The following is a 24,057-nucleotide window of genomic DNA, read 5'->3' on the forward strand; positions in this document are numbered from 1 at the left end:
AAGGCAGAAGTAAAAATAAAGCTATAGAACATATTACCCATTTTCCATTTTTTCACCTCGTTCTATTATCTCTAATTAAAAAAAATAAGAGGAAAGTTTAAAATATGTATGGGACGTTAACTGCCGAATCGTAAGAAATAGGAAGAATTTAGCCAGCCGTTAATTTATCTGATAGCAGCAAGCGCGTGCAACATTATCTAGAAGGCTAAAGGTTACGGACGAGTTAATGATAAGCTCAATAATCTCCGATCAAGACAGTTTTACCTAAGTTTATGACACTTTATTGGATATTCTGGGTCATTATTTCCAATGGTAGTTTGAAAGAAAGCTGTTTCACGCTGGAAGTCCATTTTTATGAAGTAGTTTTTCAAAATGATAAATCGGGTAAGTTACTTTACCCACATTATACTTCTATATCATATTTATTATAATATCTATATGCTCAAAAACAGCAGTTTTTTTCTCTTAAAGGTAAAGTTTAAAATTTTCAAAATTCATTTTTTTATTTCTTTTACGAAGTAAAGGAAGTACTGCAATTGCGAAAAATTTCTGGTATTATATTTCAATAACAATATCCATTTTGACCGCTCTCTAATCCATCTGAACTGTTTTTTGCCGTATATACTATGGTAGTATAAGTAAATAATAAAGTGCCTAAAACACCCGAAAATACGAACCCAAACCTCATATCAATAAAATATTTTTTAAAATAAGAAAAGACTCTAGTGTAGAATTGGGTGCCCCTTCGATTAGCGACAAATTTCGTTACATTTTGTTACATTTACCTTATTTCTGGTTACCGTGATAGTTTTAACCTTGTTTTAGCTTCATGATCTTTTTTTAAATGAAAATATATTAATGTTTACATAGACAAAGTTAAGGCAGTGCGCAATGCCTAATTTGTGCAATTCTCTCATGTTTTTTAAGTGAAAATAGATCGATGTGCACATGGGCACAGAACTTGTGCAGTTCTTTGACTTCTTATTTTGGTTTTGTGTAGCGGCCATCTTGAAATTATGCCTTCTTGGCGTCAATAAAGAATCGCCAAAAAACAAGGGGCACCCAATTGCAAACATTTACCAAAGAAAATTATAGAAAATTGCTTAAAAAACAGAATTTTGTCCTTTAAAACATAAAAGTACAAAACTAGAGCCAAATATTCAAATAATCACCCACAAATATCCAATTAAAGCATAAAAAATGGCGAACTATTTAGCAGTTTTGTTGAAAATTTTGAAGGAATAGTCTTACAAATGTGTAAATGTTGCAGCTATTTTTAAGGGACAACATTTCTACTTGGCATAATTTTCTAGTTCTCTATTTGTGGATGTTAAGTTTCAGGGTGTTTTCTAAAATGAATTTTTAACTGAAATTGACTTCTATTGTGACTGCGATTTTTCAACTGCAGTGGTTTTTAATATGATTTTTCCGGGAGATGGTTTCTCTAATTAATATATATATATATATATAATAGGAAGAAACATTGTAGCGAGCTTGCTAAAAAGTTACCAGGAGCTGTAGCTCCATGAAATAGTTCAACGCAGTATTCTTAAAATATTAACATAGAAGTAATGTTTAAAGAAATATTAACATGGAAAAGTTAAGTGAAAAAACAGCTTACACGTGAAATAAAACTGTTAAAATCAATGTTGGAAAACATGTGAATGCACAAATAAACTAATCTGATCGTTGTGATATGTGAAAATTTAATACATATAAAAACAGATCGACATAACAAGTTAAAACAAAATTAAAAAATAATTAAAACATAAATTGCAAAATTACAAAAATTATAAAAATTACAAAGCGGAAAAAGGTAAATTAGCCCAATTGGACTTCCAACCAGGCTTTTCAAGGGAAAAATAGTTGAATGTCGAATTTTTCCCTTGAAAAGCCTGGTTGGAAGTCTAATTGGGCTAATTTACCTTTTTCCGCGTTGTAAATTTTATAATTTTTGTAATTTTGTTACATTACATGTTAGCTTTTCAATTTCTATTTCGATTATATATATATATATATATATATATATACGTGAAACTTTGCAGTAAGAAGGAAGCAGCAGACTGCAGTCCAGCTTGGCCGAAGAGTAAGCGAATGCGTTATGTTCAGTGGGAAATCTTAATTCAGCCTGAGCAAGTTTTGGTTCTCAATGCATTTTGATTGGATAATTAATACTACTGTAAAATTATTATTGGCTGTTTGAGTTCCATTTACATCATCAGGATTATGTAAGGGTCATATGACATGGATTAATCTCGAAAAGACGTAATGTAAAGAGAGATTAGTATTTTTAGAATAGAGAAGTAAAATTAATTTACGCTGTTAATTTAAATTTTATCTTTTACATACTTATTTTTTGCATATATATATATATATGTGTGTGTGTGTGTGTGTGATATTTGCAGTAGATGGGCATTGGGAATGATGAAGCTTAGCAATATGGTCACATTAGAACCCGGATGCAGTTGTTGCGAAGTGGAAGGCAGGAGAATTGAAAACACAGCAGAATTTCACTTACCTCCAAACCATTATCATTATTCTTTTAGATTCTCCAAAATTACATAACCAAAAATGATTTAAATTAAAATAAGGTTAAATTTAAGCTTTCGACTCATAACTTCGACGTCTAACAAAGGGAAGAAGAAGGGATAGAGCAGCGTAAGGTCTTATAGCAACGATAGCAGGGAGCAGTCTGACGAAAAATGGCGCGAACCCTGTATTTACAGTAGACATTACATAACATGCCAGAATGTTCTTGAAAGTACTGGTCTAGGAGAGGATCCTGAAATTGCGGAAAATTAATTAGAGACTGCCTGTTCGCGTACAGGAAACCCATCGTATTTTTTATATTTTACATCTTTATACATAATGTTTGTATAAAATAAAAATGCAAATCAAACTGCTTATTTTGATTTTGCAACAGCCACTTAATTCTCCATTTTAATTTGGCTGTATCTCCTTTCTATCCTAAAATAGTAACTGTTTAAAACAAATTCCTCTAAACTCCTTCATTTCAAAATTAATCCACGTTATATTATAATGGAGAAGTGCTGATGATTCAGTGAGTTGCTTCAGCCAATCATTAATTTAAATTTTAGGAAAGGAAACTATATATTATACTAATGAAATATTAATTATATTATCTCCTAATATTAATTTTAGTAGAAGTATCTAAAAAGAGTGAACCTAGAGGTAGGAAGTTTAGTTCCGAAAATTGTTTTAAAGTAACTTGAATGTAAATTGTTAAAATTATTTTACGGGGACTTGAATTAAATCATTATATTTATATATATGTATGCATTTGGAAATATATTCAAGAAATAAAGACAATATATTAAAAGTACATAAATTCAGGTACAAAGTAACAATCGCATTTTGACATTCAAATCAAGAAAATACTTCTTTCTCATGGCAATATCGGGAAATTTGTCCTTTCTTAGCGAAACCCAAGCCGGTCAGAGTGTCTACAAAATACAAAATGCGAGCGATGGCCGCCCACTATATCAGTGATGCATCAGCGCTATTTATATAATAAAGAAATATTGGTCTGAGTTGTGTCTGCATCTAAACCCAACAGCAACTAAATGTATAGTGTAATGTTTGAAACAGAAAATTCGTCTATCTTAATTTTAAAAATAGTAATAATTTGCATTAATGCAGCGGTAAACACCAACTGTTTTTGCATGCTTTAACACAACCTATAACCTAGTTGTATGCTGTAATGATCGTATTACACACTCAAAACATTTGAAAGAACAACTGTTTAGAACAAATTTTCTGCTTTGTCACATGATATAAAATAGGCAATCACAACGGATCACTTTGGGGGTTACCATGTTAAAGAGAAACTAACTCTCCATTACAAATGACGTTTGATAATAGGGAATTCCATGCTAATAGTTCATTGGTTGTTGAAAACGAAGAACTTACAACATTTTGCAAAAGGAAGGAAAAAATCGCGCGTCTTTCTTTCAGTGGTCAATAAGGCAGAAAAGTTGGTTGAAACAGCTGTGTATCCGAAGCAAATGGATATGTAATAGCAGCCTAGCACGACCACATTCAAATACGCTGTAATTTGCTCATTTTTATAAATTGTGGGGAAGGAGAGGAGTTGTTTCTGCCTGTGAAAAAGATCTCGGTTGCTCAGATTCTGAATAGCACGCACTCTTTGATACACAGAAAGAATTTTTTTTTAAAATTTCTTATTCTAAATAAAATTGATGCAAAGTTTACATTTAAAGTAATTATTTAGAAACTTAATTATGAAATAGAGTTAGTAATAATTTTTAAATTAGAGTTAATATTAATTTAGGAAACTATAATAAAATAGATTTAATATTAATTTTATTAATTCCCGCTACTTACAAGGTTTTAGACAACATAAATGCGGAATTAAAATTTAAAGTAATTTGTGCTGGAGATTTACATTGCAAAAACCTAATAAGCGTTAACTAAATGCAACAACAAATTGGCTAGCATAAAAGCTAATGAATAAACTTTAAAATATCAATCAAATTACTACGTTTAGGTCTAAGGTTAAGTACTAGGTTACGATCTAATGTTAAGGACTGCGTAAACTCTAAGTTAAGTATTACCTTAGGGTCGTTGCCTAAGCATTCCTTCTAACTCCCAAGAAGCTTTCTGTTCTTAAATATATGTATTCATTTACATGGAGACTTACGAAAAGTCAGAATGAAAAAACAATTAAAAAATCACAAGATAATGGCTTGGTTAACATAAAATACTCTGCAAGCGAATCGATTGAGCATGATGTTATCCTGATCTAGCTAGTAACTATTACACGCGCGCAAGTTGCCTTTAGATTGAATAACTATCTACCACATTGGGTTCCGGAAAGGTAGGGCATAAGTCAAAATACGCCAGATTACAGAGTGACACACTGGTGCGGTGGGCATAGTCTGTAAGAACATGTCTATGATTTTAGAGTGATTTTGTTAGAGCTAAATTGTGGGACATAAATGATTGCTTCATTAATTGCCTACAGTCTACCATTCGTACTTTTATATGATTTCCCTCACCCGTGTGATTGTAACTCGTATATAGAATTTGAATTCATTAAAATGGATCTAAAAGTGTCTTAAGGATAAAGTGCGTGTATAAACGGAGCACAATACTTATTTTTTATGTATTAATTCTAATATATTTCGTACACGATAGGAATATGTTCTAAAAACTCTCGTTTGCCGACATGTCTTAGTTGCTTATCAAATAGTGATGCACATAATTCGTAATTTATTTGTTTTTATCTTTCTTAGATGATTGGAGTTCTCGGTGGACTTGTTAGAGTCTTCCTGACTCTGACTCGTCCTTTGTCAGATAAACTCCTCAATGTCTTATATAGTATCTTCATGGGAAATACTCCACAGTTGCCACCAATAGATAACGAAATTCTTCTCATGTCAGCCACAGAACTCGCTGAGAAGATTCGAAAGAGACAGGTAAACTATTCTTTTTCTTAACAAAAAGATGTTTTTTCTTCACTTGAAGTTTGGAACACTTTCATTTTTAAGTTAATGTCTATTTAAACACATACAGTGTTTCACATGAAGTGGATTATCATAGAAAAATAATTTATTGTTGAGCATCGAGTTGTTTAAAAGTATACGTTAAGATGACTTGTCAATATCAGTTGAATTGTTCTATATTATTTGCTACAATTATGATTTTTGCAGTATTAACTAATAAATTAAATAGCATTTCTGAAATGTTAATTAAGAAAAAGATTAACAAAATACAGTGTATTTTATAAACAATGCAGCATAATTTTTATGCTAAAAGAAAAGGTCTGTAAAGACTCGGATTCTAAAAATAAGTGGTAATTAAAAATGTCTTAATGCCAAAGTATAGATCCCGTTTTCTTGACAAGACCTCATAATTATTCTTAATGTGTAAACTGATATAAACAGGGAGTAAATTATACCTTTTATGTAATTTCAGTATTTATGCTGGTTCAATTCTAGTTAACCTGCGAGGAAGTTATGAAAGCATATATTATGCGGATCAAAGTAGTCCAACCAATTATCAACGCTGTCGTGGACGAGAGGTACGTGGACGCCATTAATGATGCCATAGCTGTAGATCATTTTCTGGCCAGCGGTGAAAAATCTGAGAAAGATATCGCACGAGACACTCCTTTGCTGGGAGTACCTTTCACTTGCAAAGAATCCATCGGTGTGAAAGGTGAGGATGATAAATCTGTCTCTTTTCAAAATATGTATCTTACCATGTATCCAGATACATTGTTTTTCACATTTTAGCTCATCGTATCCAGTATATTACCATGTGCGTATATCCACAAGCTGAATGATTTTTTCAAGAGGTTAAAAATTTCTGTCATTGTGGCGCTATATAACAATAAAATGTTGTCGGGATGTTGGAAGAGGGTATGCTGCTTAGAGTTATTTTTATTTTCGCAGACGTGCCTATAAAGCTGATTCAAGGAATTGTAAAAATTTTAGTTTTCAGGAATTGTTATTAAAATAAGAAATTTTTTACATTTGCTGTTTTATGAATTATTTTCAGCTCTCGTGGAATATTAAAAACCGCCGGATAATTTCCATCCAAGACTGAACCAATTGCATTCCATCTGCAACACATAATTAATAATTTTCATTAATCAGTTCACTTCTCTCTTCATCATCAAGGTTTAATTTGTAATTAATGCCATATTTCCTTAAAAAGGAATTAAATTATTTTAATTTACTTTAAATGGGTATTTCACATTTTCTAGTGAACAAAGGTTCACGAATAAGGCATAATTCATATTTCCAAACGTTGTCATCATTTTCAACGATAGTTATGTTCCCATTTCATCCATCTTTGAATAGATAACCACTTATCTAATAATTGGCTAAACATACTGTTGCGTGCGCACGGGTTCGTAATAGATGGAATGTGCACAGGTCCGATTATAGATTCAAAAATATTATTTTTATCAAAAGAAATATTTCAAAGCTCTAGAATTTTCCAAAGAAATATTTGTACAAGTGTTCACAGTATCGCACAGTACAATCAATAATTACACTTACACCACAAGAAAGTTAATCACAGCACAATGCAAAGCGCATCTAAAGAAAACACTAATCCAAACTCCCGCTGAACTAACAACACGCAACAATAACAACAACAACAACAACTAATTACTCTCTGGCCTTACATAGTTTTCACCCGGCCGCCGAGATATTTCTAGCATTTTCTGCTTCACGAAATTACTGGAAAGCAATATGACGGTCGAATTACAGTTGCACTAATATAGTGATCAATTACAATACCTATTACGGTGATAAAGGGACCGCACCATAATGTCGCCACATGGCCACCAAGTTTGGAGAATTCTGCCGATTTCTCGCCAAATTTGGAGATAAAATAAGTAGCTAAAAACTGTTTTCAGCTTGGTGATATCTAGCGAAATTACCGAAATACCCATTTACTCAATGTTAAATATACTATTTCCCTCTGTATTCTTACTTTTCCGGCATAGCTCTTGTCTTTAGATTTTTCACGTTGCATTACACAGAATCAGAAGAGAAACAGGCAAGTATGATCCTTAATTTTAAACGTTATATGAATTTCAAACTTTAAACGCTTTAAACGTTATATCGTTTTATCAAGTTCATATTATGGTATTTAATTCATAATTTCTTGCGTATTTGAATGCAAATGGATTAAGAACTTATGAAACAGATTTTAAAGGAGAGTAGACAAATATTTTTATATTATGCAGACACAAAGAAATAAAGCAGGAAGTTAAGTATAAATCACTAATAACAGCATCATTTGCAAGTGCTGCTTTATAATTTTATTTGCAACAACTTCTAAAAATTGCGTCGATCCCTAATCATAAATACATGCTTCGCAGAGTCGATGGAGTGATTGGCTTGTACTGTTACCAATAGAGAATAATAGATGTCTTTGCTTCGCAGAGTCGATGGAGTGATTGGCTTGTACTGTTACCAATAGAGAATAATAGATGTCTTTGCTGTCCGACAACATTCTGCCTCTGCGTGAATACGCTTTTTGGAACTGTCGCCGTGGTATTTTCAGACAGACATGCATGTTCGAAGTTCCGAACAGTGACGGCATACCAATGCTGCGGGATGTATCAGCAATACCGTCTAAATAGATTAATACCTCAAAATGTTAAAGCAATTACACGGTTCATTTTCTGAAACAAGTTTCTTTGACATCAGTAGACAAAAATCGAGTCAACCGAGGGCTAAATGATATCCCTTCAGACGAGGATGACCTCATCTTGAACCTCCTGTAACATAGAACCCCGATGCAGGTAGAAGGGCTATTGCACTTCGAGTAGGTGTGAGTCATACTTGGACAATCGATGTACACCAATGCTGCCAACTTACCATATGGAGGATTTTAAACGAAGAATAATTATTCCCATTTCATTTTCAGGTAATTCAAGCTTTGAAAACAAAAAATTGTTCTCTGCGCGTGGAATTTTGCCAGTTTTGTTTAATAGTGCATTGTAGCGGACCTCTTAGTTCAAGTGCTATTCAAAGATGAGATGAATTTTAGTATAAAAATGTCTTAAACGTGAACAGCTATCATGTTTTTGCAGATTCAAACCCGCGTACTCTCCGAGAACGATTCATTGTGAATGTGTTTGCTGGTACTCTGAGCTATTTCTTGATTGATCTATATTTGCTTATAATACTACTCGATAACAGAGGTTATCGTATTTTTCTGAAAGAGACTTTACCAGAATTGTTTCAAGTGTTCCAGTTGTCGATCATAAGAGACTATGATTTCACTATGATAAGGGTCCAGTCTCTTTCAATGCATGACGCTTTTCTACAGACCAGTTAACTGGGTGAGCCTTTGGGGTAAGGACAATGAATTAGCCATTGTGGGCTAGTCCATTGATCACTCAGATCGCTCTACTGAGTCTTTACGGATTAATTCTTATACGGACATCTGAACGCCTTCATCTAAACTTGACGCTGCTAAACTGTTTGTCTCACGAATATTCTGCACATCTGCTGAAATACCCCAGCTATTTTTGAAATTGTATGACTATTACTCCATCGATTGGGCCAAGTATGTATTAATATAATTGGACACAATTTTGAACAACAGTTGTAAAAAGAAGAAAAATTGAAAAAGAAGAACAGATAATGATGCTTAAGTAATTGCTATTTTATGTTCCTTTTCATGGTTTATTCCTCAGCCACTGCTTTAACGCTTCACTTGTGCTCATTCCTATATAAAATAACTTTATTGAAATGTGCTTTATCATCCCTTAAAACTTGTCCTTGTGTTCTGAGTCAACCGATATGTATATTGACTTCCAATATTTTGAGCTGATTTTGAAGATTTAGAAATGTCTGTATGTCAGAAAACGTCATATATGTATTAGAAATGTGTTTTGGATATCTTATTTAGAAATGTCTGCATGCAGAAGGAAAACTTCATATATGTATTATATTTGTATTTGTTATTTACGGAATTACAGGTAAAAAATTAAAAAAAAAAAAGTTGTTACTTTACTGGTAAAAATGTTTAATTGGAATTTATCTTTATTGAACACTCTATTGAAATAAATAAAATGTCAATGTCTTAAAAATAAATCCATGAAATAAAACACTGATCGTACGGCAAGGTAATAACTGTAAACAACTCAAGAAGAACATTAGAGATATGGCAGTTTCTCCCTTACATGCGAAAAATACCCCAAATTATCAATATCACCCTCAAAGCAAAAACGGGATAGTGATTAATGACGAAATACCCTCGGATCCGTCCCGAGAGGTGCTCTTTCTCGGGCGACAGACCCTCGGATCCGTCTTCTCTTTCTCAAAACTGCTGCCGGACTAAGTAGAAAACTTGCTGTTTCCTAGATTGTGCTCAAGGCTCAAATCAAATGATAGGCACAAAACTTGTGCTACTTGTCACGGTAATACTCGTGGGTTTGTTATGCATATGTCATACAAATGAAATACGACAACAATTAGCACAGCAGAGTTCAAAGCAGTAATCCATAAGGACAAGCTCACACACGCTTTTCTTTGAATTGCACAATTTCAACTAATATAACTAAACGCAAAAGTACAAAGAGCTCAACATTTCTGGAAGCTTCAAGAAAACTATTTTCCTAAGGTTTTTAAAATGCGTTTTTCGGAAGCTTTTAGAATGTTGCCAAGCTTCGCAGACGAGTTTCGGTTCGTATTTCAGGTTTTAACTAAGCTATCTTAATACCTGAAATGCCTATAGATTCAGAATTACAAGTTCTATAACATAATACATGAAATTAAGCTTACAAATAAAAACAATGGTATAATTCGATTAAACAAATATAGAAAATATTGCATAAAATTGTTAAATACTGAAATAAATGAGTGAAAAAGTACATTATACCACAAAATCCATAAAAGAGATATATAATCAAATAAATATAAACATTTGCATAAATTTACTATAATACGTATTTGGAAATTTAGGAGACATGCAGTTTAAATTTACTTTTTACACGCTTGAGATAATAAACATATGGAATGTATTTCGTAAAATTACTTCATTCTTATAAATTTTGCTCTTATTGGAAGAAAATCCCTATAGATTAACAGTAATTTAAATCTTTCCTCACAAGGCCTGACTCAAGCAGCCGGACAAGTTCGTTTTAAAGACAGGAAAGCAGAGAGGGACTCGGACACGGCTGCCTCGTACCGGAAAGCTGGGGCCATACCAGTGACGGTAACTAATGTACCGGAACTATGCATGTGGTGGGAGAGTGCTAACCTAGCATTTGGGATGACTAAAAATCCTTACGATATCACAAGAACCGTTGGAGGCAGCTCAGGTAAAAAAAAAAAAGAAAACTATCATTTTAATAACACATAATATTAGTAACTCCTGCATTCATGTCCGACTCACTCTGAGGTGCATTAATGTATCTATTTATCATGGCTAATTAGAAATTGAACGTCTAAAATGTCATGCCAATGGAAAAAAAAGAGCAATTACGTTTAGAATTATGCACGTTATTATCCTGTAATTATCACAGATTGGTCAGTAAGTTGGATATGTTCTGTACTGCTGCAGTTTACAAAATTTAAATTTGTTTTTAATACGAATAAACTTGGGACTAATATTCCGCCATTTAAGTTATCGTTTAATTGGAAGGAATTTGAAATTGGTGTTTCGTGATATAAGTTGAGTGTTTGAAAACTTCAGGAGTAACAAACATTTTTTTATACAATTTCTTTTAAATACAGGTGCCCTCCGAAAAATGATTATGGACGAAAACATCGTAGAAGAAAAAATGGAAGATGAAAATGTTATGGAAAACAATAATATAAATAGATATAACATAAAATATTGCGGTAAAAAATACAGCAGCTATAAGTCAAGTCATAGCAGATTCGCAAGTATGCACAGTTAATATTCGCAAGTCCTTAAAACCCTGCGCATATTTCATATTTGCATAACCTTCAGGTCTGAGAAAATATCTCTGACATGAATCAAAAAGAAAATAGGGCAATGTTTATCTTAACTTTTAGTGAAATTTGAAATAATTGTCACGGGTGACAATTATTTTAAGTTATAATTATAATATTAAGCAACCGCTTTTATTAATAGAAGCTTGAAAAGCATTCTCAAGATTTTCTCGAATTAAAATTTATACCAAAAATCATTCCATCAAAATTGAAGAAATAAAATATTTGTAAACACTCCTATTCTCCTAGTCTGCCATATCAGTTATAATCTGGCCGGTCTTTTGGCGCAAAGATTTTTTAGGTTATGTATTACTATACACTTTTATTTGCACGTTTTTTCCCAGGTGGTGAAGCTGCCCTCATCACAGCAGCTGGAGGCATTATGGGCATCGGATCCGATCTAGCGGGAAGTATTCGGATCCCATCCTCTTTCTCTGGAATCTATGGACACAAGCCGTCATCAGGTACGCTAATGGAAGCAAATAATAAAATTAATATCCATATTTAAATGACTGGGTATCATAATGTGATGATTTCTTTATAAATTAAATCTGACTAAACCCGACCCTTTATAATTATAAATAAGAAGAGTTGAGATGAAATTAATTAATTGTTGAAAGAGAGTTAAAATTTTAGGTTCCTTTAAAGAACTTAAAATCTTTTTTTCTTTCACAATTATAGATTTCTTCCAATCGCGATTGAAGCGCGTGTAAATATACCTTGCAATAATAAATTCAATAAAGTGAGTATTTAATAAAATACGATTAAAAAATCTGATGTGAACACCATATGACTTCCTTGTATGGCCCATTAAATTATACACATTTTTGCTGCATTTCATTTAAACTTATATCCTCAAATTTCATTAGAGGTGTATTTCTCATTCAATTAATTCAGTTCTCACTTCGCAGCAAAGCAAAAATACATAGACACTCAAAGCATCTTCATTAAAAATTGTAAAATACAAAAAAACAGAAAACGCCAAATACATTTAAAAAAGTTTAAAAAACAATTTTTACAATTAAAATTAAAGTTTCAACGCAAAACAAAGCAATTCGGACAATGGCAAAAAACGCAGAATTTTCGGTATGCAAAGCTGAAACTTTTGGTCCCACTCGACAAAAAGCCATTGAAGATGGAGTAGCTGACTTAATTCACTACTCTACCGAGTTTCAAATGTAGATTCAGGTGGTTCGTTAGGTATAACTGTCCACTTAAAGTTTTAAATTCTTGATAATTATACAACAATTGCATGCAGATCAACTAAAGGCATAAAATCCTTAACCGGAGCATAAAAACTACATAATTCAATCATTTTTAAAGCCAAAAATTCACAATTTACCAGCATATAAGAATAAAAAACTAAGATCACCGAGCCAGGTAACAGAATGGGAATATACGAGTATGTATGTATACTACGATATATATATGTATATTACGATTGAAATATATTGTTACGTTATTTTCTTCCTTCACGTTCGTACGGGGTTCGTGTGGATTTGGAGTGAATAACGACGACACTGGATGAAGTATCGAAACACACTTTATTTAGTCAATATCAATCAGGACAGCTCCAAAGTCACTTTTTACAGTCGTCGAAGATCTACTATAAACTCGTTGGAACAATCAGCGACACTGTCAGGCAATAACGGTGGAGACAGCTTCACTGCAAAGCACCAGAGTACAGCTCCCGACTCTGCTTGGTCGTTCTCGGAACTCCACGTAATCTCGAATCTCTCCACGCTACAACTCGCGATGCACTCGACGACACACAGAGCACGGCTCTCGACTCTTCGGTTCAGTCGTTCCCGGAGCTCAACACACTTTCTCGACGATGCACTAACCGCGATACAATAAGAGACTCTTCGATGCACTCGACGACCCACTCGGCACTCGCTACCCGGTTGTCAACTCGATAGACTCCGCAGGGATTGACTTGTTATAACAGACACCAAGACACCAATCGATACTAACTATCTCGCACTCCAGACGAGGCACACACTCTATGTCGCCCTCTCGACGTGGCACTCTACTAACTGACTGCGGACCAGTAGAGTTTATATAGCTTTCGGCTTGTGTTTAAGAACATTCTGGGCTAAACCGGTAAGAATTCGTTTTTTCGTTTTAGAAGGTTCTCCATCCGTCCATGGCATATCGCCAAATGGGCGATTTCTTGCCAAATGTGGCAATCATGCCTTCCTTTGCCATTTTATGGCAACCCTAAAACTGCTTTGCGGGGAAGCCATCTTACCGCTCTTGTATATTTCGTAACACTATACATACGATTGGAGCAACCGATTGCAACGGAAAAAGGAAGTGCACAACTACATGTTATAGTAGTTGTATATACAAAATTTCCGCATTCTACGGCTACTTGTCCTTGACTTATGCGAGATTAATTACATACGTACGTACAGACGTCAAGAAAGAAAATCTTCTGAATCCATTTTTAAGTACATTTTACAATCCTTTTTTTGGTAAAAACACTCCTTTATTCTGCCCCTACGTACAGATGTCACGCAAAAATATCGTTGAAGTGCTTCGAGAGCGGCTGAAATATGATAGCCGAAATTTTTCCCGATTTCAATACTTCCTTTACTTCGTAAAAGGAAGTAAAAAGGAGTTTATACGCTATGTTTTTATTTAAAATGGATATTATAATGATTGCACTAAAAGAAGGAAATTTATTTATCATATAGCTGAACGGGTATAATAGATTAAGAATTCTGTTAACAGAATTCGTCTTTAATTTCATATGGCCAATAATCCAACAGAAGGACGTCGATGATACGTTTAAAAAGATAATTAAATTTGACGGTGCAGTTAAATTAATAGGTTTCGTAATTTAAAGGGTGTTGTTGAAGGCCAAAAATCTTCAAAAAATGGTGATTTGGGATTTTTGAGTTTTCAAATTCTCTACACTTTTAGTTTTCTAAAAATACCATACTTTAATCTCTGTGAAAATTATAACTGTAAAAAATCTAGTTTTAATTTATCACCGAATGCTTTGATAAATGAGGATTTTCATATAAAAACGCGTTTTTTCCGAAACGTGATTTTTTTATACTCGATGTACCTTTCTCACGAACTACTCACAGGTACGTAAATTTTTATGGCTTATTTATTATATTTCCTAATTTTTATTGAAATGAGTTTTTTTGTGATAAACTAAGAAAAATATTTTCACAATTTTTTTTTTTTTTTTTTTTTTTTTTCTTTTGTGAGAAAAGTGCTAAATTTTACTATGCCTAATACAATATTTGCAATATTTGGTACTTTTCCGTTTCGCCGGCGCAAATCTCGCCAAGTATACTTTATTGGCGACAACACACAAGTATATGCATAAAAAATGTTAACAAATGTTAGTTCTAAGAATTTTTATTTTGAAGGCATAAACATTTTAATATCGTTTAAAATTTTGTAGAAAAACAATAAATAAAGACAATAAATTTGTAAAAAGACATTAATTTTAAGAATTTACTATGCTCTCATGGTTCAACATCCTGATTCACCGGTTCATATCATGTGACCCCCAAATGATCTCTTCTCACGTAAAGTACGCTACAAAAATCTAATTCTCTCAGTAATTATCTGCATTAATTTCAAGTTAAATCTTAAATTAAATCCTTTGAAAAACAAGTTTAAATACAAGAATTATTTCAGTTTGTAAAAATAGCTTACTCAGAAGTTTATTTCGCTAGTGCATTCTCATTAGAATTGATGAATTTAACCCTTGACTTTGTCTTTTCTATATTTTTTCCTTCGGATGAACGTATCCTAATTGACTTAATTACCGCGAATGTTAAACTGGCCATTTCTCGATGTACCTTTTCTCAAAATCTGCTGTAGGGCATAAAATTGAACTATCTGGTAAAAATTCTATTTAATTCTATGCCAGTTTTGAAAGAAACAATCAATCTGATAAGAAAGGGCTGCGACTTGTTCCGAAAATGAGGCGTAGAAGGTTACCAGCCAGGATAGTCCGTTTAGCATCGGTTGTACAATTTTTGGCGACTTATCACCCGTGCCGGCAAAATGGAAAAGTACCCAATATTCTATAAATTACTCTAAAACAATTAATTAAACAAATTTCAAGTGGTATCTACAGCAGAGTGTGAGAAAAGGTATATCGAGAAATGGCCAATTTAACATCGTCGGTATAAGGGGTTCCGACTCCTCCTAAGTTCCCCGTGCTTTTTATGATTTGAGACGAATTCTGTAAATAGAATTCTTTAATCTATTATTCCCATTAAACTATATGATAAATTATTTTTTTCCATTTTAGTGCGTTAATTATCATATTCAATTTAAAAACAGCTTATTTATTGTATGGAACGTTTCGTAAGCTGTATTTTATTTCTGTCAACATTATCAAAGATGAAATTTTAAATATTTAGCTTCGGAAATTGGATGTAATAGCGGTGTTACAACAAGCATTTTACTTGAAACTCAAAAGAGAAGGAAAAAACGAATATCACCAGCTCTTCATTAAGTGCGCCAAGATAATAAACTCAAGAGTAATTTTTCTGCGAGAATTTTCTTCTGAAGCTTATAGATTCATTTAAATTTATATAATTTAGTATTGATAATTTATCGCAAAATCTTATACCGGAAATGTTTAGAGAAAGTTCAAGTTTTTATTCTGGTGCAAAATAGTCTTATTACACAATAACGTATTAATTAACTGCTTGATTTCCGAAGAAAGATATAAAGAAACAAAATTACCATCTCAAGATAAATTCGAAAATATATTAAATGAAAGTAAATTCACCGATGAAAAATATGAGAGATCAGAAAGAACATGGAATGAGTTTGAGATTGAAAACTTGCGTCAATATACAGATTTATATGTAAAATCGGATATATTAATATTGGGAGATATCTTCGAAAACTTCAGAGATGTATAGAACATACGATTTAGATACAGTGTAGTAATTAAGCCCCTAGGATTAGTTCGGGAAGCAAAGCTAAAAATCACAAATATTGAATTGGAATTACTGTGTAAGGTTTATATTTATTTTAACTAACATTTATTTTAAGTTTAAACTATCTTTCTTGTCAAGCCTTACTTTCCCCTGGAATTGCCAATGCCAGAGTATGTAAATTTTAGTAGAACGCGCAAAGTATTCAAATTGTCAGCGGAAGTAATCTGAGTTAAATAGAAGGGAAACGAGTTCGAAATTGTGCTTTCTTGCTTCACGAGCGTGGAGGTGGTTAGGTAGAAATTGAAGAACCACGCGTTTCGGCCTGTGTGCTTGCCTCGGCAGATAGTTGAATCTTTAAACTTAATATTCAGAAGTTTGCTGAAATATCAGCGGTATCTTAGAACGCGGTTATTTTAGTTACGTTTAGAGAGCCTCGTAGGTAGTCACTTGTTATTATTCATTTTTAGTTTCTTATTTTTATTTTACTGCCGGGTCGGCGTACTTTGTGAGAGTCAAGAGCACGCATCTGTAATTTCTAAAGTTGAATAAAAAGGGATTTAAACTCTTCTCAAGACATTCTGTAATTTCCAGTTCATAGCAGTCACCACTACTGTTGCGTGCAGGTTGGGGCCGCGCAACATTACATTGGCGCCCGAACACTTGTCGAACTGAAATGGAAGAAAAATGGATGGAAGCTGCTGGACAACAACAAGAAATGGCAAGCCAATTGGAAGGATTTCGATACCTGGTCCAGACGATGAGAGCGTCAATCAAGCCAAACGTCAATTTCGACGGAAAAAATTCGGTGGCGATATTTCTAGAAGGCCTCGAAAATCACTTCCAGCTCTACCCTGTGCCTGAAAGACTAAAAGTTGTCATTGCCAGATCTGCACTAAGAGGACACGCCTCGCTGTGATGGAAGAATATAGGCAAATTTTTATTAGGGGAATTCGGAGGCCAAACATATACATTTAAAAATTTCAAAAAATCGTTATTAAAGGCCTTCCCCATAGTGAAAGACGGAGCAAGGCTAGAAGCCGAACTATATAGTTTTTATCAACGGAATATAGAAGAGTTGACGGACTTTATTCTGCGAAAAATTAAACTGACGGATATGCTGTATGGGAAGAAACCCGACGGGGAGATTATTGAAATAATCTTACCAAGATTGCTACCTGCTGTTCAAGATTACTTCGAAATTAGAAACCCAAGCACATTGCAGGAGCTCTTCGAATTGGCGGTCAAGTTCCAAAATCGCAGAATAGCGGAAAAAGCTAGAGGGGCATCGTATTCTCAAAGTATCCGAAGGCAATCTTCTAATGAGCAGACCAGAAATGCAAACCGCTCTTATGCGGGAAAGAGCTATCAAGCTAATTCATCCAACCTCGAAGGTCAAAGCCCAAAAAGGAAATTTGAAAACAACCGTCCGCGTACCCAGAAGGCAGGAGTTGAAAGGAAAGCTTTAAGCAAGTAGAGGGGCCTGTAAAAGCGAGGGTCCAGACCCCGGAAGTTTCGAAAAAACCCTCAAGAAGATACTTAAATACGGTCGTCGTAAAAAACTCACAATTGCCGATCATACAAGTCCTGGTTGGCTATGTACCAGTAGAAGCCCTCATCGATACAGGAGCAGAAGGTAATTTTATGAGTGATACTTTTTTTAAGAAGAATTTTAATAGGTTACGATTATTTAAAAATAAAAACACAGAAATCATAGCAGCGCAAGGACAAACTTGTCAATGTATTGGAAAATTATCTTTAAAAATACAGGTTCAAAACGAAAGCCTTAAAGTATTAATTTTTGTAGTAAAAAACTTGCAAAGTCCACTTATTTTAGGTATGGAGTTTTTAAAAGCCGCGAGGGCCAAAATGAATTTTCGGGAAAGTTCTATTGTGCTGGAGATGGATCGGAGGGTGGTGGAACCAGTGGAACAACCGCAAGTTGACCTTAGCCATTTGAATGACCATGAAAGGCCAAGCCATCCAGCAAGTGGTGAGTACTTTTTCAAACTTGTTTTCAGAACGGCCTGGTAGTTGTCAAATTGTTACGCATGATATTCAGTTAACTGCCGAGAAACCCTGTAGGACTAAACCTTACCGCTATGATAAGCAGAAAGAAAAAATCATCCAAGAATACATTCAGGAAATGTTAAAGAAGCAGATAATAACGCCCATAAATAGCGAGTACGCGAGTCCAGTTGTACTATGTTGGAAAAAGAACGAGTTTCCTCCTTCGGATAAAAGGGCTTGGAGGTTTGCTATCGATTACAGAAAACTTAATAATGTTACTAAATTCCCAGCTTACCCTTTGCCGGTTATAGAGGAAATTATTAGAAAGATTAAGTCTACGAGATACATGACTACGTTGGACTTAACGTCTGGTATTATCAAATAGCTATAAGACCCGAAGACATACATAAAACCGCGTTTATAACAAAATCGGGCACTTATGCATTTTACGCATGCCCTTTGGGTTGTGTGGGGACCCGTCAACATACCAGAGAGCTATTGACATTGTTCTAAGGCCTGTCCTAGGAAAATCGACTTTAATCTATCTAGATAATATAATTATAACGAGTAGTACGTTGGAACAACATATTAAAGACCTAGAAGAGGTTTTTAAATTATTAAAAGAGGCCGGTCTTACAATTAACGCCTCAAAATGCAAGTTCGCAACTAAAGAACTTAAATATCTGGGTTATAAAATTTCGTAAAAGGGTATAGAAACTCAAGATTCAAAAATAAAAGCCATCAAGAATTTCCCACCTCCCAACACCGCCAAGAAACTTTCTTCTTTCCTTGGGTTATGTTCTTATTATCGGTCATTCATAAAAGATTTTGCTAATATTGTTGAACTTTTGTTAGTAATTAAAAGAAAGAAAAGTAAATTCACGTGGACAGCAGAAGCAAATACCGCATTTGAAAGGTTAAAAGAAGCACTCATCTATGCCCCTGTTTTGAAATTCCCGGAGGGGGACGAAAACCTGGAAATTGCAGCAGATGCGTCGGACTATGCTGTAGGTGCTGTTCTCATGCAAAATGGCCATCCTTTGGCTTTTTTTAGTAAAACGTTGAACCCTACGCAAAGGAATTATACAGCTACAGAGAGAGAAACATTAGCCGTATTAATGGCTGTACACAAATTTCGAGTTTATTTCGGCAAAGCGCCAGTAGCAGTCTTTTCGGATCATGCGGCTGTTGGTAGACTCGGGGAAAAACCTAACGTCCAGGTTAATAAGATGGGCTTTAAAACTTCAAGAATATAATCTTATAATTAAATATAAACCGGGTAAGGAAAACAATGTAGCTGACTCGCTTTCTCGTATAAAACTGGACGATGAAGGAAATGAACTCAAATGCACTGTGTTGACTTCAAAAATTTTAGATTCTAGAGAAACAATTATTGCTGAATTGAAAGCTGATCCTGAATTTGGAAGTATCTATGCATATTTGAAAGACCTCGAAAGCTTTGAGCACACAGATATCGATGCGATAAGAAATAAAGTGAAAACTATGAAATAATAGATAATTTATTATTTTATACGAAAACAACAAACGAAAATCTCGAGTACAAACCAGTCATCCCAGCCTCGCTTCGATTAAGCATTTTGAAGGAATTACACGACGCGAAAACAGCGGGTCATTTAGGGGTCAGAAAGACTTTAAAAAGGGTACGCGAGGCGGTATATTTCCCGCAATTATACAAAATAGTAACTGCGTATGTCAGGTCCTGCAATCAATGTCAGTTAATAAATGATATTAATTACAGCCCGGCCGGGTACTTAAATAGCATTCGCGCTACATTTCCAAATGAAATTTTAGGCATAGATCTTCTTGGTTCTTTCCCCCAGAGTGAGTTAAATAAAAATCGTTTTCTTTTAGTAATTGTAGATCATTTTTCAAAATGGACAGAAATTGTTCCACTTAATCGCGCGTCAGCCAAAACAGTCGCAGATGCATTCTTACACAGTTACATTTTAAAATACGGTGCACCGATAAAAGCCATTAGCGATAACGTTAAACAATTCGTTAGCCAAATATTTGAAAACATTTGCACTGGACTTGGCATACGCCATATCAAAATGGTTCCGTATAGACCACAGGCAAACATCGCAGAAAGAGTTAATAAAAATATTGTAAAAATAATTCGAAGTTATGTTAGCACACATCACAAGCCCTGGGAAGGCTACATAAATGAGTTAGCTTATGCTTTAGGAAGAGCAAATTACGATACTACGGGAAAAACTCCAGCAGAATTATTTTTAGGAAGGAAGTTAATTACGCCATTAGATAAATTATTCTTTGTGCAACAAAGAGAGCAAGAATTTAAACAAAAAGATGTGCAAAAACTCGTTGACCAGGCGGTTAAAAGCTCGGATACGGCAAGAAATAGACAAAAATTATACTATGATAGAAAACGCCGTGAAGCAGATTTTAAAGTTGGGGATAAAGTATTGAAGCGGTAATTTTCTTTATCAAGTGCCCAGACAATTTTACTACAAAGTTAACTCCAAAATTTGAAGGCCCCTATGTAATTCAGGAAATCAAAGGAGTCGTATTGTACCTTAAGAACGAGAGAGGGGAAATCTGTAAAGCAAGTCCCGACCAGGTGAAAAAATATTATAATCAAAATGATTTTGAAATCCTTAAAAATTTCTTGCAGGACTCAAGCGTAAAAGAAGTGGAAGGTCAAGAAGTAACGTCACCCGCTCCACCACCCAAGAAGCAGAGAACTGAAGAGAAACCTACCCCTTCTACAACCCATGCGACGGTACCGAGAAGAAGAAACGAAAACTTTCAGACTCCAGCATTTAAGAAAAACAAGAAAGCAACGCCGCCGCGTAAAGAATCTTTGGTAAAGAGGAAAAGACCAGTTACAATGTATCGCAGTAGAAATTCTGCATCAAGGAAAACACTTCCAGGGCCAGATAGTCAGGAGCAAACAAGGCCGCCGTTCCCGAGAACGAAAAGACAGCAGGAGGAACGAAAAGACCACCACCAACAGAAGAAATTCAAGCACGATTCCAGACCGGAGGACGCCAAGACCAGCCGTCCAGGGGCAAAACGGAAAAGACAACAACCCGACGACTACCACTCCAAAAGGCCGCCATTCAGAGGGCGAAAAAGAATAATCAACATGGACGAAACTCGAAGAACACAAAGGAGGCGACTGACTTCGATGAATTCCATATCGTGGGAACAGTTCTGCTAGAAGAGTATGTCGGAGTTCCAATCATCGAAAACTCAAAGATAAGTTAAATCTTCTATAAATTTTTCTTTTGATCCGAAATGTTATGCGTAAATACGAAGCTCTATGTTTTGACGAAAGTCAATGTGTCTCGGTTGAGACTTAGTTTTGTTTTACTTTATTTAGCTAAGGCAAAAGTATTATATTCTTTTAGCATAAAATCTAAGAACAAGCAGTTTCTGTTGGTCGAAAGACTAATTCTGTTATGTTAAAGCCAAAATTTGGCCGAAGATAAAAATAACTTCGTATTCTTGTATTAATAAGAAATTTAGTTTCAGTGCCGCCAGCTTGGCGAAGAATGCGTAAAGTAAAAATTTATTTTTCTCTTATTCATTTTATGGTAAATTGTAAAAATCATATGGATTAGAATTTTGTAAATATACGTAAATACTTGAAAGTTATGTAAAGGTAGAATTTAGTCTAGAAGCATAAAATTTTAGATGCTAAAAGTAAATGCTCAAAAGAAATGAATTCAAATTTAAGTATTAAACTGTAGATAAAATCATGCTTTAGATCGAAAGCCTGCATGTCTAAAGATGAATGAGGGGGAATTTAGAATGAATGTGTTTTGTAGGGTTCTCCACCTACACTTGAATTTTAAGAATGTTAAAAGAGCTCATCGAGTTTTAGAATGTCGAGTAAGGTGTGTCTATTTGGTCGTTGAATTCTAACAAATCATTGTGGTTAGGGGAAGTGTTGCAATACTAAAACACGAATATTCCCGTTTGACACCACACATGGTGGAGAGCCAGGGTAAAGTTAAATTCATGTTTCAATACTTGAATGAATGTGAATTAAGCAGTAATTAAGGAAAATAAATCGATCAAAAACAAAAACTTATTCAGTATCAAGAAAGTGTAAATTATAATGTATTTAGAAAGATACTGATACTTATTCCTTCCAGATGCTGGAAGGAAGAGAACATATTGATTACTGAAGTCCAGGAAAGGTTGCTGTAAGAAGAGAGAGTAAAATAATTATCTACAGAAATTTATTCTAACTTTTGTGAGAAAACAGTTTTTTTAATGTAAACGAGGCTCTTAAATTTTAGTTCAGAATTATGGAAACTCTTCAACAGGTCGTTTCTAGGACCTGCTTCCAAGTTTACCAAATTCTGGCAGCGGCAAATGTAGGGTTTATATTTATTTTAACTAACATTTATTTTAAGTTTAAACTATCTTTCTTGTCAAGCCTTACTTTCCCCTGGAATTGCCAATGCCAGAGTATGTAAATTTTAGTAGAACGCGCAAAGTATTCAAATTGTCAGCGGAAGTAATCTGAGTTAAATAGAAGGGAAATGAGTTCGAAATTGTGCTTTCTTGCTTCACGAGCGTGGAGGTGGCTAGGTAGAAATTGAAGAACCACGCGTTTCGGCCTGTGTGCTTGCCTCGGCAGATAGTTGAATCTTTAAACTTAATATTCAGAAGTTTGCTGAAATATCAGCGGTATCTTAGAACGCGGTTAGGTTAGTTACGTTTAGAGAGCCTCGTAGGTAGTAACTTGTTATTATTCATTTTTAGTTTCTTATTTTTATTTTACCGCCGGGCCGGCGTAGTTTGTGAGCGTCAAGAGCACGCATCTGTAATTTCTAAAGTTGAATAAAAAGGGATTTAAACCTTTCTCAAGACTTTGTGTACTTTCCAGTTCATAGCAGTCACCACTATTGTTGCGTGCAGGTTGGGGCCGCGCAACATTACAACTGAATGATTATAACATGAGTTTATTGTTAGAAAAAGGAACGAGAGGAAGTGTAGTTGTTGTTATGTCGCCCAATATTGCAATGGATTTGGAAAAGCAAATAATAAATTCATGGAAATCTATGATAAAAGCAAACCATCTAATTATTTAATGTATCTAGATTCCAATAATTTATATGCATGGGCTATGAGCCAACATCAACCGTATGGTGGATTTAAATGAAGCAATAATAACGATGGGGATAATGAAAAGGATTATTCAGATATTGAATACATTTTAGAAGTCTAATTAAAATATAATTTTTTAAGTTGTCTATTAATCAACTGTGATTGACGCGGCCTTTACGAAAGGTATGCTGTCAGTCACAGGTGACGATGCAGGTTAAACTAAGGTGACCAGATTTCAGTGTTCGAATTTCGAGATACTATATATAGTATATAATTTTTTTTTATTCCGTAAATGTGATGTTAAAACTTAAATCTGCAAACTAATAAATATGTCACGGCAATGTTAAAAAAGAATTAAAAATTAAGTTGCTTTACAGAACTTTTCGACTTCATCCCATCACGACTCCTTCAGCTTCAGATTCATGCAAATTAATGGCCTGATTTCAACATTGTTAAAATCGTTAGAATATTTCATAATCTGTGTATATTTATAGTAATTAATTTATTGAGTACTTTTTTGAAATCTGAATACTTCTCTGAATTACAATATT

General features: G+C 34.2%; 1 protein-coding gene across 2 annotated transcripts in view; it reads left to right on the top strand.

The window, feature by feature from the left end:
• The first annotated feature begins 249 nt into the window (after positions 1-249).
• Positions 250-24,057, top strand: part of LOC118204085 (fatty-acid amide hydrolase 2-like) — a 37,230-nt gene continuing 13,422 nt past the window's right edge. The window contains exons 1-5 of one of the 2 annotated variants that reach the window (XM_085820428.1): positions 250-384; positions 5,277-5,459; positions 5,982-6,201; positions 10,625-10,834; positions 11,816-11,935. In XM_085820428.1, coding sequence (XP_085676554.1) covers positions 373-384; positions 5,277-5,459; positions 5,982-6,201; positions 10,625-10,834; positions 11,816-11,935 — 745 coding nt within the window. In that variant the 5' untranslated portion in view covers positions 250-372. The remainder of the gene's footprint in view (positions 385-5,276; positions 5,460-5,981; positions 6,202-10,624; positions 10,835-11,815; positions 11,936-24,057) is intronic. The other variant, XM_085820435.1, reaches the window with a different exon arrangement.

Source organism: Stegodyphus dumicola, chromosome 1, assembly GCF_044657685.1.
Source record: "Stegodyphus dumicola isolate Sdum_Otavi_A_Nest chromosome 1, ASM4465768v1".
Classification (NCBI taxonomy): Eukaryota; Metazoa; Arthropoda; class Arachnida; order Araneae; family Eresidae; genus Stegodyphus; species Stegodyphus dumicola.